Source organism: Pavona decussata, unplaced genomic scaffold (genome assembly GCF_977016875.1).
Source record: "Pavona decussata unplaced genomic scaffold, jaPavDecu1.1 SCAFFOLD_2, whole genome shotgun sequence".
Lineage (NCBI taxonomy): Eukaryota > Metazoa > Cnidaria > Anthozoa > Scleractinia > Agariciidae > Pavona > Pavona decussata.
Window position 1 is genome coordinate 3,214,937 of NW_028145426.1, and position 17,450 is coordinate 3,232,386.

At 39.7% G+C, this 17,450-nt stretch overlaps 1 protein-coding gene across 1 annotated transcript; it reads left to right on the forward strand.

The window, feature by feature from the left end:
* The first annotated feature begins 2,245 nt into the window (after positions 1-2,245).
* LOC146490058 (uncharacterized) lies at positions 2,246-17,003 on the forward strand. Its single transcript, XM_085125667.1, has 10 exons — positions 2,246-2,587; positions 6,206-6,329; positions 7,205-7,479; positions 8,380-8,714; positions 9,912-10,045; positions 11,271-11,499; positions 12,388-12,707; positions 13,607-13,715; positions 14,504-14,714; positions 15,510-17,003. Exons 1-10 carry the CDS (start codon positions 2,285-2,287, stop codon positions 15,666-15,668), a joined length of 2,199 nt encoding a protein of 732 aa, XP_084981793.1. The 5' UTR covers positions 2,246-2,284; the 3' UTR covers positions 15,669-17,003.
* The last annotated feature ends 447 nt before the right edge of the window (positions 17,004-17,450 follow it).

Genomic DNA, 17,450 nt, shown 5'->3' on the forward strand with positions numbered 1-17,450 from the left:
GTCGCCGCGGGCACAATCCTGAAGCTTATTTTTTATTTGAAAGAACAGCAGGTGTTCAACACCTATGTGTTTTACTTGACGGCAATAAAGGCTCCGATATTTCCTAAACTGAGTGAAATCTATTTTTACTGAAAAATGTCCCGTAACACCTTACTTTGTTTCGTCCAGATCGTTTGAAAATCACATTTTGACAACCGTAACTCTGTGCGCAAGCGTACTGATCACATAAGAACTACTGTGCAAGGCATAACGTTGGCCTAAAGCTAAAGACGGGCGAGCCGAGGCATCAGTTATACGTCTGGACGACCTAAATCGTCCGTCTTTATACAGCCCCCACTACACAGGACGAACTATTTCGACGAACTAAAAGACGCAGTAAAATTATTATTAAAAAACATTTGTTACAATTTAATGGCAAAGAATTAAAGGTAAGTGATTTGATTTAATTTGCCTTTCCAGATGCATCATACGTTTGTAGCATCAAAACGGGGGACGTTGATTGATTCTGTGCGCCTTAATAGCAGCTCGATCAGTTCCGAAGGACGACGCTTTATTTGTGTTGAAGAAAAACCGTTCGATTAACAAGCATTCCAAGTTCAGTTTTCATCATAGCACGACTAAACAATAGACGTAAATGTAGGGGTCTGTTATGGTAGGTCGGGGCCTGATATGGTATGTCGGGGCCTGAGATCGTATGTTGGGGCCTGGTATTGGCGGTCTCATATTGTAAGCCACGTTCCAACTCTAGTAGCAGCTTTCGCTTTCGATCATGCGTGCGTTTCAACATGAGCATACCGGCGTGGGCATGAGTATGAACACACGCATGGTCGATCATGACTATAATCATGATAATCTCGAATTGTTTTATCGGCGCCTAGATCTCCCAAATGGCTGTCGATAAGCCCTTGATTTATCGTTCGTCATTTAGATCGTCCTGACGCATTATACCTTTGGACGAGCTAAATCGTTCGAGAGTGCGTCTCACATTTTAGTTCCGTCTTTCATGACAAGACGAACAAAACTGACGTCAGCTGTGATGTACTAAAAGACGTAGTAAAAATATTTGCCCAAAGTAGTCCAGACCTTGCTAGACGCATTTATATACGTATGTAGTATATGAAAAATAACCATTGATACCACCAAGGTACATCGCTCAGTTGTCGCTTTCGATCATCATTCGTGAAGCTTCGTGAGTACCGGCAAATTCATGCGTTTTAGCATGAGCATATAAGCGTGGGTATCATCACACGCATGGTCGATCATGACTATAATCATGGTCATCATGGTGATCACGAATTGTTTCATCGGCTCCTCGACCAAGTAATAATGTTGCTTTATTCCCCCAAATGACTGTCGATATGCTTTATAATTTATCGTTCGGCTAATCACAGGCGTCCCAAGCTCACGTTTAGAGAAAGCGAAAAATTAATTATCTATTTATTCATATATGCGTCACGGCTGTATGAGTTGGAACGTGACCTTTCATCTTACGCGGTGTTAGGTTACACGAGAACCGTTGAAAATTTGAGCGCTTTATAAGACGTTGTATGGGGAATAAAATATCGTTCATTTAGAACGCTAAATACATTAAAATATCCTCATTTTTTACGTAAGATGATTATAAAAAACTCACCTCTTGTGTGTCCGTTGTGCTTTTTCGTTATTTTCGCTGTTTTGGGCTTTTTGTGCCACCACTGTTCTCTCCTTCATAAGACGGACTTACGTAAAAAATGAGGATATTTTAATGTATTTAGCGTTCTAAATGAACGATATTTTATTCCCCATACAACGTCTTATAAAGCGCTCGAATTTTCAACGGTTCTCGTGTAACCTAACACCGCGTAAGATGGAAGGTCACGTTCCAACTCACACAGCCGTGACGCATATATGAATAAATAGATAATTAATTTTTCGCTTTCTCTAAACGTGAGCTTGGGACGCCTGTGGGCTAATGATCATTCCCCGGTCATTCCCATTTATCGCGAGATAAAGAAGGTCGGGCCTGTATGCGATATCGCCGGTATTTTGCCTTTGAAAGTCGCGGGAGTGTGGAAGGGTATGTGGACGTCATTGCCGCCATGTTGGTGCACAAAACAAAAGAAATATGTGCACATATAATATAAACCGGTTTGCATAAAAATGAAGTTTGTCTGAAATCTTGTTGTTCCTGTGCCCCATGGCCCAGCATGGTCGCTATGACGTCACATGCAAACCTCATGAGATTGTCATGTGATTAGATGTGACTGGTGTGATTAGAGACAGTCGCCATCCAAGTGAAATCAACATGGACGAACGTCTGATGCTTTGTAATTTGTGCTACATTTTATTGATATTCTTTGTTCCCCCGACACTTGGAGATTGGCAAGATGGGGACGATGGAGTAGACAGACCCTTAGGAGACCTTACTGAGAGACCGGTTATACTAAATTTCGAGGCAACACCGGCAGATTGTGCGGCTCTTTGCACGAGCTACAAATTCAGTGGCTGTAAAGGCTGGGTGTTTTTCAAAAAAGAATGCGGTGGTCAGTTCAAGCCTACATGCCGATTGAAGGCCACGTTGAACGGACAGACAAACAACTCTTGTGCTGTAAGTACATGGTAAAAGTCTACGCTCTGTAAATGCTTTAAAGTTTGAAATTCTTACGACGACTTTTACATAACACGAAGCGAGTATAGTCAAGTGATCGTGACGCAGCCCAAAACTTCATCACGCAAAAACCTCTTTTGATTCAAATACACAAGGTATGGAAAAGCTTACCCGAGAAAATGGAGTTCAACATAACACGAATAACGGAAAGATTTCCACACAGCCCCATACATTAACATGCGCCACTGTCACACTAACCTTCTGCCAAATAACTACCTGGAAGGATCATCCGGCTCGCTAGAGTAGCTGTTTAGATAGCGGAAGTGATATTAGAGATAAAATTTTCAAAATCATTGGGAACACCCCCTATACTCGGAGTTTTTTATATGTAAAAGTAAGCGCTGACATTAGAGCTACACTACTGACAATACAATACGAAATGCGGTAAAGTAGAGTCAAACCCCATGAGAAATGGGTGTCGTCTGCATTCGATTCATGAAACCCTGTCGGTGTTTTCCGCCATATTTTATGCTGTAAATGTGATAACAATGTAAGCTTATGTTCTTCAAAAATCGCTAGCCGCCTTTCAGCAATACAAACAACAACGATAACTTTATTTATCCATGGTTAAAAAAATCGTCAGGCAATGATACAAATTATTAAAAATAAACTAAAACTAATAACAAACCTATGGAGCTCTAGTTATAAAGAAGAAATTATGATAATAAAAGGTGCCTGCTTTCCATGAATGCCGTGCAATATGCTAACGTTCGTAATCACTGCAGCCGGATTTGAAGGAGGAGAGAGTTCGTGCTTGCCGCAGCTCAACAGGCAGACTATTCCACAGCACCGAACCTCTTTAACTAAAACTGTTTTGGATATAATTGGTTTGGGGCAGTGGAGTAGCTAGCTTGCCCTCAGAATCCCTTAGAGAATAATTAGAGGTTTCATTTTGATAGGTAAACATAGAATGCAAAGATTGAGGGGCAAGGCCATTTAGAGACTTTAAGATCATAGTTGCTGTTTGAATTTTCCGTTGAGTCTCCAGTTTTTTCCAGCCCAAAGATATAAAGAGATCATCAGCACTGGTATCATCAGGAGAATAGGTCAAAATATGGGCGGCACGATTTTGAAGGTTCTCCCTGTAAGGTAGAAATGTATTTTGAAGAATATTCAGCGTCAACAAGCAAATGACGATTTGATACTGTGCTTGAGAAGAACTTCAAACAGTGATCTACATTTCAAATCTATGGTTGCAAGTTTTTGTTTCGCCTCAAAGGGACAGAGAACAATATGACTCAAAGTTTGAATTATTTACCTCAGCGGGCAGAAATTTTGACTCAACGTTCAAATTTATTTCTTCAATACTGTGAATGCTGCCTCAACTGGCAAAAAATGTAAACATGTGTAAATCTTCTGGAACTCTGTCAGATTTCTTTCCACGTGCACTTTTAACTGATGTCATCGTAGGCATGAATATCCCGGATAATAAAACATCAACCAACTGTGCATGCTTCTGATCTTACATCCGAAAAAATTTGGATTTTTTCTGCTATCAAGATTAGCAATGAGCAAATTGTATTGGTATCTGCATCACCAAAGGGTATAGTTTTAGCCATTTTGGTCGGAAAGGGAGTATAGATTTTTACCATTTTTGTCTAAAACTGTTAAAATGAGTATGGATTACTAAGGTCTGAAAAACAGCACCAGAAAATGATATTTTGATCCACACACCCCATCAAAAACTCCAAGTAGTACCCCGCTGGGAGAATACCCCATGTTTATAACTTATTTGTTTTGAAAAATGAATGGTATTGTTTCAGGGGTTTCAAGTGCTAGGAAAGAAATGAGAACACAGCTTTTCTTCCAAAGCCGCACTCTACGTGCTTCTGGGTGGTCCGTCTTTGCAAATTTTGTTTTCATCTAAAACAGATCCTGTAAAATGTTAATTGGGCCTATATACAGTTCCAGGAAATGTCTGTACCTACCCTGTGGAAATCATTGGAAATTCTGAGGTTGGGTGGGGACATTGAGAGGGGGGAGGAGGGTGGGGGTGGGTTTTTCTGAGGACCCAACTTAATTTTTAAAGGAAAGTGTGGAGCTTGATTTGTTAATTGGAACTTTTGGAGGATTTGGGAGTCTCCCTTCTGCTTCAGAGAGCCTACACTAAGCTATTCTGTCTTAAGTTTAGAATATGTACTATCTATTATATCTACCAATAAATATTATAAACTGTAGATTATTTCTGGAACGACACACTGGTACAAGAATGAGTTGTATTACACTCTTTCAGAGCCAAGCAATGAAAACAAAATTTAGAAGTCTAAGATTTGAAGACCTTTGGGAAAACCATTTTTTATAAATATTGACATTACATTTCATATAAGAAGATATGGAAAAACATTTTAAAAGAAATTTTAAATAGCAGTTTACGTGTAAAAATGAATAATGTCAACTAGTTAAACAATGTCAGCTGAGTAAACAGACTCCATCATGCAAAACTGTTTACTTTGCTGACATTGTTTAATTAGTTGACATTGGCTGAGGTCACACTAGAGGCTTTACCAGGGTAAAAGTTGCTTTACCAAGGTAAATTGCGCAACCACCTATTTACCATAGTAAAGCTGTCAAAAAAGATTTGACGCTTTCCATGTGCACTCTTTCACATGATCAGTAAACTTATACGTGACGAGTACACTAAATGTTGACATGTCGCGTGAGCTCATATCGGCTGTAAGTCACTGATCTGTGACCTGGCGTGAAATAAAATTATGGATCAACAAGAGAGAGTTGAATATTCAATTGTTCCCATTTTGCTTTTAATTTTGCTGCTTAGACGAGCATGTAGAATTCGCTTCCTTCTTACATACAACTATTTAGATCTTGGGACCAAAGAAAGTGCAGCGGTTTGTAGACGGCAAAGACACAGGCAAAGAAGAGCGCGCAGGCAAGCCTGGGTTTACCCTCGACCACAGGGATGGCTTGAGGAAATGTATGATAACCGGCTCCTTCGAGCCCTTTGGAAAGACCATTTCAGGGTAACACGGGAAACATTCGACTTCATTTTAAAAGTTGTGAAGGACGAAGAATTAGCGCTGTTGAAATCCATGTTCGCTCAAACACACGCGCCAATGAGCGGGAAAATAAATTTCATGTTTATAAAATATGAATCCACAAATGTATTGTAATTACTGCGTTTGTCCAAAAAGATGACAAACTGTCAACAAAATATGCATGGTTTAGATAGACAAGAGATGTACCCACCTTTTTTTTTTGGTAACTAGATTCTTATCTGGGGTCAAGTCAACTTTGTTCTTGCCGCTGTTGTCAGGGCAACTTACCAGAGTTAGGTTTACCATGGTAAACTGAAAATTGGGGGTCACACTTGCGGTGCCGTTAACCATGGTAAACTTGAGTTTACCATGGTTAACTTTCTCCAGTGTGACCTCAACCATTATTCATTTTCACAGTTAAACTGCGGTAAATTCTAACTTACAACCTTAATAATTTGCAGTTGATATTAAACGGTGACAGGATGACTCCAAAATGACATGTTCTTGCATTTTATAAGTTTATTTTAATTTAATTAATATTTTTGCCCTGTACATACATTTTCAGGTATCAGGTTTTGAATCACCACCTAAAATGTTTTGGGGTGTCTACCACCCACTGCCAGTGGGGAATATATTACCTCAGGGGTGGCTTAGAAACCAGCTGGAATTACAAGCCAATGGACTGTCAGGTGAGGGTACGGGAGGAATTGCTTCAAAAATTCCATGGGGAGGGTGTTGAACAACCGTTTGAGTTGAGGCAGGGAGGGGAGAGGGGGGTTGTCCAGTCTCTCACAAAGTGAAGTTGTAATACAAACCTGAGTAACCCCCACCCCTCCCCTGGATGGGATGCAAGTCAATCACAGGGTTACCCTAAACAGTTTGTTGCCAGTATCCCAAGTTTTTGTTTGACAATTTTAATGTGCTGTCCAGTTTTGGAAATATTGAATGGTTGCTTGAATGGCCAGGATTTCAGGCTACAGTAGAATGCTGTTAACTCGAACTCCTAAGGGAAACAAAAAAACAAGTTGAGTTAGTGGGGTTGGTGTTGAATTTTTAAGTATCCTGTTTAATTAAAGCATATTGTGATTTTATCTTTCTTTCAGTCACAAGTCACTTTGGTACTGACAATAAGTTTGTTTTGCAAGACCTTTTCATATGATAAGAATGTTAAGTTTGGGAATTTTAGGCAATACTTTAAGAACATATTAAGGAGAAAACAAGGCTGAGATCACCGTTTCCATACATGACACACGTCTTCAGTAAAGATTAAAGATTTCAACTGTTTGATGTTTTTGAGGTTTACTGACTGATGTTCTTCAAATAGCGTTCGAGTTATCGGGGTAGATTAAAGACAAGAAAAGGTAAAATTAGTTTGCGTTAGCGGGGTGTTTGAGTTAGCTTACTGAGTTATAGTAAATGACTGAAAAAGTGGGTTCAAATCCCGGGGAAATTGAATTTTGAATGTGTTAGCGGGGAGTTGGTGGTAGGCGAATTCGAGTTAGCGAGGTGCTACTGCATTTACAGTTTATTCTTATTGAGAATAAATTTATTGCCAAATTTTCAGGACACCTTCCCATGTTCTGGGATCAAGTACAACACTCAGTTTGGATTGGTGGAAATTCTGATGCGGCACCTGTTCACGAGAATGTACCTTACTGGTTAAACGGGATTGTACCACTCGCATACCAGTTGGGCGATGCTAGACTTATTGGTTTTGTCCACAAGTACTTTGATTATATATTGTCACACCAGACTGAGGAAGGCTGGGTGGGGCCTGATGATGTTAAAGATGGAAATATGTATTGGTCTAAATTCCCATTGCTTCTTGCCCTCAGACAGGTAAGCACAGTCACTGAGTTTATGGAACCACCATTAGAAATTATATGTTTGGATTGAAACACAATGAGATATAAGCTAAAGTGCATACTGGATCCTCTACAACACACACATAGTCACTCACCTGGGCTTTCAAAAGAGGCTGGGGATGGAGTATTTTCCGGCTATTAAATGTGAGTCAGGGCTGCTTTGTAGTATATGGTATGTTGTTCTTCAATCCTGTCCAAATGTAGTTTGGGCAACTTGCAAAGTAACATGTGAAGTATGCCCGTTGTAAACTGGATCCATATCAACAGTCACCATATGATTGTTTGAACTGTTGATGGAATCATGTAGACTGTAAACACCATGAGAAGTCAGCATTGCGCTGGGAAAGGGGGAGATGCCATTACACAATTTGTGGACTATATAAGCTTTGCTGCGAGTGATATAGTTGTGCACATAAGTCTGGCCTGCCTATATTAGCACTCACTACCTGCGTGCCAGTCTTTTTTTTTTCTTGGTTGGAATTTTGAATAAACTTGAAAGTTGATAAGTAACACTGTTTGCCATTTGCTAAGTAGAACATTGCCAAATGGCTGTCTGATAAATAGGCAGTCTGTAACTATTGATCTAGCATCCTGAACAGTTTAGTAATTGTTGAGGCAGTTTCCTTTCAGTCATCACTTTTTATCAAGCCTGTTTGACTTTATTCTGTGTACCGGTAATCATCTTGGTACCCAGTATATATGTTTTAGCCACTATCAAGTTATTTTAAGTTGATTATCCCCCTGTTCTTCAACAGGGGGATATGTTTAAATGTAAATTTATGGCATCATTAACAACTGCCTACTTACATCATATTTATAGCGATACCACAGTAGTTATATTTTATCTTATTGTTCTTCTTTGATTAAATGGCAGTACCATGAAGCCAACAGCACTGACACCCGCGTGATCCCTGCGATTATGAAGCTTCTAAAATGTATTCATAAACGTCTCTTTGTCACGCGTCTTGGTTACAGCTGGTCTGGCGCACGCTGGTATGACCTTGTTCTCACCGTGCACTGGATGCTCAAGAACCACCCCTCAGGGGAGGAACAGATGTTGTGGGACCTCGCAGAGCTACTGCATGAGCAAGGGTTTGATTGGAAAGATTGGTTTGGTGGTGATCAGTTTCCAACAGGGCCAGTTTCAAAATACTCCTTAAACACTCATGGGGTGAATAATGGACAGGCTATTAAATCAGAGGCTGTGTGGTAAGAGGGATAATAGGGAGTTTACGAAACCACGACGGCAACGGCGACGGGAACGTCACCAAACAAAAGAATTAATTAACAGAACAAAAGCTGTGCACGTGCGTTATAAATCTTTGTACATTTCTTTGTAGTCCTCTGCAAAACAACAACGTGAAATGACCAAATGCTGCGTTGTTTGGAGAACGTGCACCACCACGACTAAATGTTGAATTTTTATTTCAAATCTTATCGCTGTGTTTCGGATTGAGTTTTGGAACAGTTTTGTCATTGATAAACAAAGTAAATGACTTTATAGTATCGCGAGATTCGTAGGCAAAATATAAATTTATTTTTTAATCGACGTTTTCCCCGGGGTCGCGTCGTGGCTTCGTAAACTCCCTAATACTGATTGTGAAAGCCTGTGACATATTTTCTTATGTTTTTTTTCTTATGTTCTCGCACAGGTTATTTTTCTACTGGAGTTTACAGCTTTCATTTTCTTTGCATTATGTCACTTGTCTTGCTAGTTTGGCAGGGTTTTAACACTGAGAATGAGCCAGTAAAAGCCTATCATAGACTGAGAGACACCCGTTATTTTAAGCTAGCAGGGCTCATTTCGGATTTGGATTTGAAAAGAAGGTATTTAAGGATGGACACACTGTGCCAGATTGCAAACAGTGTGTTCACAACTGACCTTCGAAACAGGGACTGATAACCAAATAATAAGGAGTTGACCAGCACATTGCGATGCAAGTGCATTTGTGTTCATTTGAGTGGCAAAAATAGAGAATGTATGATGGTCTGTTTTGCCGGTGTGGCCGTCCAACATTTCAAATTTGACAGGCACGTGTAACATGAGGTTTCCAGTACCCCCTGTAAAACCTTCTTTATCAAAGAAGGAGATGCCAAGAGGGCCCTGTGTCCCTACCTTAAACATCATTAATTTTAGTTTCTACCACTTATGTGTATTGATACTGATAACTGAATGAAGCATATATTACCATAGCTTAGATACAGCTGTTCATGTAAGTCTCTTGAGTCGTTTCTCCCTGAGTCCCTAGCTATAGCTTTCAAATACACGTAGATAAAATACATGTAGTGTTTAACTCAGTAAAAAGACATAAAAAAGTGAAAGTAAGTTATTTACCCATAGAGCAGAGCAAACGTTTCTGAGTTTAACACTTTTTACTGTATTTGTCCCTGTCTGCCATTATTTAGGTACAAACAGTCTCAAGATGACAGTGATATTGAGTCCACTTATTTGCGCATACAGAAACTTGATCAGTATCATGGTCAGGCATCTGGTATCTTTGGCTGTGATGAGCACCTGGCTGGCAACATGCCTTCCAGAGGTGAGATTGTATCCAAGGTTTGGTCCCTCTTTGGATGTAGATGACCTATTTGGAAAGAGCTTAACCTATTTCTGTAACGTGAACCAAGTAGGAATGTTACTATTTCCCTGATAGCCCAGCACAGAGCTACCCCAAGTACTCCATATTTTTTCACTACTACCCATTTATACTCCTCTAGGCAGAAAGTCTGCACGATGTGCAGAGACTAACTTACATGTAGATTCCCACATCGTACATGAAAGTACAATAATGGTTGTTTATTGTGGAATGTCTGACACACTAACATGACATGGTACTCCCACTTAAGGTGGCCGAACACAGCTTTCCAGTATACGGGTGTTAGTAAACATTATTTGAAAACTACGTACTTCTGAGTACCCAAAAGTACATGTAGCATGGTGCAAGATTAACTAAGAAGGAATAAATTTTGATACTTCTTATTGAGCAAGGTGCCGTTGCCATGGCAATGCAGAAAGCTATTAACGATCAAAAAATAATGGTTTTCCTTAATTTTTAGAAAATGCACTTGTTAGATTTTTTCAATTTTTTGTATCCAGAAAAACTCACAAAATACTGACGTAGTGACGCTGCTTTTATGTAATTTTAACATGTTGGTTTTGCACTTTAATGTTTTTTGAAGATACTCTCTGTTAGATTTTGGTTTTTGTTTGTAGGCGAGTTATGCTTTTAGAGAACTACTGTTATGTCAAATTTCACCAAATTCTAACGAGCGTTTTTTTAGAAAATGAAAGTGTTTGTCTGCATGCACAAGGAGATGCCTCTGGGACTAGCTTCAGAGGCCTGGCCTATGTTTCACCATAACCATGTTTGACCGCCTGGTCTGTTCATATGTAGTTCAACTGTTTTCTAGCCTGAAACCTCATTATGTAAAGAAAAAACACTTTGTGGAATCCCAATGTGTTATTTTCTTATGCCTTTACCCTGATAACACAATCACTTGAAATATGTGGGGTGGGGGCTTAAATGACACAAGAAAACATTGGCATTAAAGTTAAAACTATCTTCCTTACACTATATTTGGCTACAGTCATGAAAGTTAGTTTGCTTTCGACATTAATTTTGTAGTTTATGCTGCTTTCTTGTGATCTACTGTTTTGATTTCTTTGCATCTTCTTGTTTTTGGATACTGCGGTTTTAATACCACTCCACTGCTTGATCATCTAATAATGTTTTGTGCTTCATTTCCTTCCATTCTCTATGTCAGGTGCTGAACTCTGTACTGTCGTTGAGACAATGTTCTCATTTGAAATGTTGTTCCACGTTATTGGTGATCCGAAGTTTGCTGAGAGAGCAGAGCAGTTGACATACAATGCCCTTCCTGCTACAATCACATCAGACATGTGGGCCCATCAGTACCTACAGCAGAGTAACCAGATGCAGGCTGTAGACACGGACAGTCATGTGTGGGGGAGTGATGGTCCTAATGCCACACTGTAAGTGAATGTATCTAATACAGACAACTTCACAGTTTCTCATGTTTGAATTTCAGCATGGATAAAAAAAACCATCATCACTGCCATCGTTATTGCCATTGTGCAGTTCTAGAAAATATCCATACTACCCCATGGAAAGTTTTTTGTTTTGCATCCCCCCTCCCTTTTCCCCGTGAAATTCCAGTTTAGCTTCATACTTTGTCTCTAAAATCTTGGCTTTTAAGATCCCCCCCCCCCCTAAGAATTTCTTATGACCTTCCATAGGGTGGTAGGGTGGGTAGGGATTTTGTCTGGAACTGCACATTGTCATCCTTTTCATCATTGTGTGGTATTCCACTTTCATACTATACTAACTTTAATTAATAATACCTACCCTTGTAGCTTTCGTTGGTGACGGGAAAGCAGCGGCCAGTTTTAACTCTGTCATGATAAGTTGGGGGCTAGCAAGGGTTTGACTGCCAACAAGGTGGCTACTTTATATATATATTTATTATTTATTGTTCTATGGAAATCCTATGGTACTGCATGCATGCATGTGGTACTATGAATTTAATAGTGGTGAAACATCAAAGTGACTTAAAATCAAAGCTGTTAATACACTAATCATGACAAGCTTTCCCTCTTTAAAAGATCACTAAATCTTTTAAATCGTCTTGTTCTTCTGTCTCCAATGTGAATTTGGCCAACAATACCAAGTTTTCTATAGCCTGTGGGAAACAAAGCCAGAAAAGAAAAGAAAAGGCATTTGCTCTTGTAGGCTAGTTCTGTGAGGAAAGACCGCTGAAATTTATGAAATAGTATTGTGTGATTTGTGTTGGTAATCCTTCTGGTACACGTAGCTTACTTTTTAATTAATGCCTTTGATCTTGTCTTGTTGCCGTACTGTAGGTTTGGTCTGGCACCCAACTATCCATGTTGTACGGCCAACTTTAACCAAGGATGGCCAAAGTTTCTTGAGCACCTGGTTATGGAAACTTCCGATGGGCAAGGTTTGGTTGTCGCAATGTATGCTCCTGCGTATGTCAAACACACACTCTCCAATGGCGGAAAAGTAGTCATGAACATCACAACAGACTATCCGTTTGATGATACAGTCTTCGTTGATGTTGACTGCGGTGTAGAGTTGTTGCTGTTGTTGAGGATACCCTCTTGGGCTGACAATCCTACCGTAACAGTAAACATGGGCGTGGCGAGTAGTGCACTACCTGGTGGGTGTCAAAAGATTGAGATTTTTCTTTTGTTTTGATTTCAGCATTAGACAAAAAAAAAGAAAAGAAAACAAAGCTGTGAATTGTGTCAGTATGCTAGAGCGGTTTTCAATTGAGTGTTGTAAAACCAAAACCAAAGTAATTTCTCTGGCCAATCACAACTGATGTAAACAGCACAATTAGCCAATCAGAACTCTAAGCAAATACATGTAACCTGCGTCAAGCGCGGAAACACGCATGCGACCAAAAACAATTGGTTTTGGTTTGGCTTCCCATTGGTTGAGAAAATGGCGCGAACTTTGACAACCAATCATAGAGTCTAGTAAAGCAAAACCAAAGCAAACGTGAAATTACTTTTGACACTCAAATGAAAATTGCTCTGTTAGAAAGTATGAAATGACAAGTTAAATTTCAGGATTTTGGAAGGGTGGTGCATATTCACAGCACAAAAGTTAAGCAAATTTTTCACTATTTCATTGAGGGCTGAGAGCATAACCTCCTTGTGTCGAATTTTAGGCTGTTTTTTCGTTTTACTCAAAAGTTTCTGAATTTTTTGCATATGACCTTACTTTTATCAGAGAACGTTGCTGTGTTTTTTCCACTGGTCAATTCTTGGTTTTCGAGAAAAATGAGGCCAGAATATCAACATAAGGTGGTAACGGTTCAATTCTTCAGTGTGTTTTTAGTTGTGTACTTGGTTTCTTGTCGAACACACTGTCCTTTTAAACGGTATAAAAGTGTCGGTTAGTGCAACCAATAAAACATAATTTTAATATAATTTTATAGTTCTCAGTAGATGCTTGTACAAACCTCTTATCATTTGATCTCCAGTGTAAGAATTGTTTTCTTAAGTCTGAGTTTAATTTACGTGAAGTTTGTTGTGCTTGTTTGTCCTGCAGACACTCTCTTTAAGCTGACGTGTACAGGGAAGACAAGCGTAGTTCTAAAGTTCCCCATGAAAATCAAAGTTACCAGGCGATACAACAATGCAGCATCTATATACCGAGGGTGAGTGTTAATTACTTGCTCAGTGGCACTGTTAACTGCCCGCTATTTTCCTTGTGATTGCTTACGTGTAGTTTGGGAGAACAAATTAATTCCAGAGATAGCTAGGTTAAAATAAATAAATCACTTTATTTAAGTGTCAAATGAATATATTTAATCCAGAGCACTAATTGGCGACACTTTTCAGACCGAATTGGAATTTAGAAGTGTTGGTTTTTGACGAGAGGGGAAAACCGGAGTACCCGGAGAAAAAGCTCTTGGAGCAAGGACTAGAACCAACAACAAACTCAACCCACATGGGACGAAGAGTCCGGGAATCGAAACCGGGCCACATTGGTGGGAGGTTAGTGCTCTCACCACTGGGCCATCCCTGCTCCCACCAAGAGGATTAGCTTAAGGGTGGGGTCGGTGCACTGCTGACTACCGTTGTTCGTATTCTTTTGTGGCAATGATCTTCTTGTAAACAAGCTATGTATGGGAAATACCAGTTGCCATGTTTTCCATCTGGTCTCATCCCCTCAGTTTTATGCACTGTCCAGCCTTTATTTGGTGTGTTGCTTAAGATAGCACCATAGCGGCTCAATGAAACCAGTCTTCATAATATTATTCGGGCAGTACATGGGGAAATATAGCCTGCGTCGCAGACAGCAGCCAATCAATCAATCAATCAATCAATCAATCAATCAATCAATCAATCAATCAATCAATCAATCAATCAATCAATCAATCAATCAATCAATCAATCAATCAATCAAGAGGTTTAGCTTAACACAGTTATGATGTTTTTTTAGTCCTTTGCTCTACGGTCTCCACATCGAAGAACAGTTTGAGACTCTTAATCGCTATGAGTTCAAGAGTAGGGATTATCAAGTGACCCCAAAGTCACCGTGGAACTATGCCATCAGACTGAGCAATGAGGACTTCATCGTAGAGGACAGAGGGATAAATGAAAAGTATCACCCATTCTCCATTGATGGTGCTCCGTCCCGGATCTATGCTAAGGTACGGTGTTAGAGTAACGATGTATTGCAAGCGTTGAGATCATGAGCCATGATACTCTCCTGCAACCTCGCAAAATTGGAGCGATTTTTGCGTTTGCGAGCTAAAATAGGGTCTGTTAGGGAAAGGTTGTGAGTAAAATCGTAAACAGCGACAACCACAACAAAGATTTAATGGTGCAATTGTCGACCAAAACGGCTTGAAAAGCATGTGCAGAAATCTGATGCCCCATTTATACAGGCTATTTTGATGCGGATTGAGCCACGCTTTTGACATTAACTCCAAGCGGTTTTCTTAGAGCGCATAAAGTGTGAATCGAAGACACGCCTAGGGTCGCATGAACTGAAGTACATGTAATGTGCGCGGATTTAATGTGAACCAAAAACACACCAAAGATCGCACGCACTGCGCTTCCATTGCAACAGAATGCCAATCGAATCAGACTTAAATTCACCGTAAGAATTGGCAAGTTAATCACTTCATGAACGGCTTCCGTGCTTGACTGGAAGTGAAAATTTTTCTATACCCCCAAAAATTTTGCGTTCACTAAAGTAGTCCCCTTATTGATTCTTAAAGTTGTATATATATATTTTTCGAATCCTGTTGTTTGCAAAAAATATATAGTGGTTATTACAAGGCGGAGCGAAGATATGAATTTTATAAGTTGGGGAGAAAAAATCGCACGAGGAGCCAAAAGAGCGTCTGCGAGGGAGGCTAACATCGCCTGTGCTAGTGAAGCTCTCATCCCTTTGTTACAAACTATTCGTACACTAATGTTATGGTTCTGCTACTTTTTAGGGCCGACGTTTGGATGCGTGGAAGGAAAGTAGCAACAGCGCTGGCCCCCCTCCTTACTGTCCAGTCAGTTCTTCTAACCAGCTCGTAGATTTGACACTGCTGCCGTTTGGAGCCACTGATCTGCGTATGGCTGAACTGCCTGTTCTAGACGAGTTTTGATAGCAATGTGCGTGTACATGTGCGCTTACGACTTAGCGTCTTTAAAAATTTTCGTATACTTCTTTGCGATTTAGATTGCTGATCAGCCTTCAGGTGATCAATGTTTGTCAAACGCAAACAAGAGATTCCTCTGGTAACCAGAGCAAAGCAAACCCTGTAAGTCCCAGTAGTGAGGAGTATCTAAATTCTCCTTACGACATCACTGTTTCATCAAACATGCGAGTCATGAGAATGAATGGTCTGATCACCAAAATAAAATTTTTATTGATTTTAAACAAATCCTCCCAACTCTAGAGCTATTGGCAGCATATGGAAGACAGTGAGGAGAATAACCTGTTGATGCTGGGTCTTAAAGGGTTAAAAGAGATGAATTAAGGCACAATTTACAGGTTGCTTTTCACAAAGAATACAATTTTAACTACACTGTACAGATCATAGTAATCGAAAACTGTGCTCTGTCTTTTTCCTAGGCCACTCACCCTTCAAATCATCACTGCAGTTTTTGCCAATTTTTGTGGAGCTTGCATATTCAGCATTCGACACGACAGAGATTTGACGTATAAAACGTATAAAACAAGTATAATTATAGAATTATAACTAGTTGCGTTCGATGTAGGATAAACGCACTCTTTTTTTCTTTTTTTTTTTTGCAAGGGCGGATGACATCACAAAGGAGATAGATAGAGAGCCTGGGATCGAGATCATCGAACACAGTCCCTAATCTTTGATTATTACTAGTAATAATAAGGCTCTCTCTCCTTTGCCAAGTTGGTGATGATGTCATCCGCACCTGCAAAATCTGCGCGCGGGGGGTGCCAGATGCGCATCCCAAGAAATTATCCCATACATTCTCGACTCCAATCTGTATTAGAAGTGCGTTCTTTCTACGTCGAACGCAATTAATTAATACCTCTGCAAGGGCTCCAAAATGTCCTTTGGTTCGATTTAGACACGGAAGTTTGGTCGTTGACGGACGATATGTTACGAAATACGAAAAGAAAAAAGGAAACTAGAGGTATTTTGTATGAACTCGGAAAATTCTAAATTTTCTTTCAAGGTCAGCAGTTTTGCAGGGAACTTGTAAAGTTGTAGCTTATATGTACAGAGACGTTATTAATGTTTTGTATAATTATTTACGGATTCTAATTCAATTTCAATTTTCAATGTGTATAAATTAACAATATATCGTAGTTAAGGGTTTTTTTTAAATATTTTCTCCTATGTTATTCTGCAATGGAAGTGTACTAATTGCTAAGTCAAAAGAATGCACTTTTTCTTTCCTTCTTTTATTTTTCTTTTGTCTTTTTGGCACAAATAAATAGTTGGTTGTTGTTATTGTTGTTGTTTTGGAGTGGCTTGATCATGAAACCCTGGGGGCTTTCGGTCAAACGTTCCCGTTCGAGGTTTCGATAAAAATTTAGCTGCCGAATGGAATGGTATTTTCCGATTAAACGCAACCGACTTGAAAACAAACTCGTTCCATTCACGATTATTATTATTATTATTATTTTATTTATTTATTTATTTTTTATGCAAACCGGAATAACAATCAACTTCCTTCGGAGACTCCCAAGTAGCAGGATCAATGGTACAACCTTGCTAGAACCCCCAAAATTTGGAAATCAGTTTATTCCGCAAAATTTCTGTTCCGTTCGATTCCTCGCCCGAAATTTCCGTCATTTTGGGTCGAATGGAAAGCGGCCTCTGTTTACTTGAATGAACGCCGAGGCGTTTTATACCGCGTCAGGAACTTGAACATGCAGGCACACTAGCCCTTCCTGC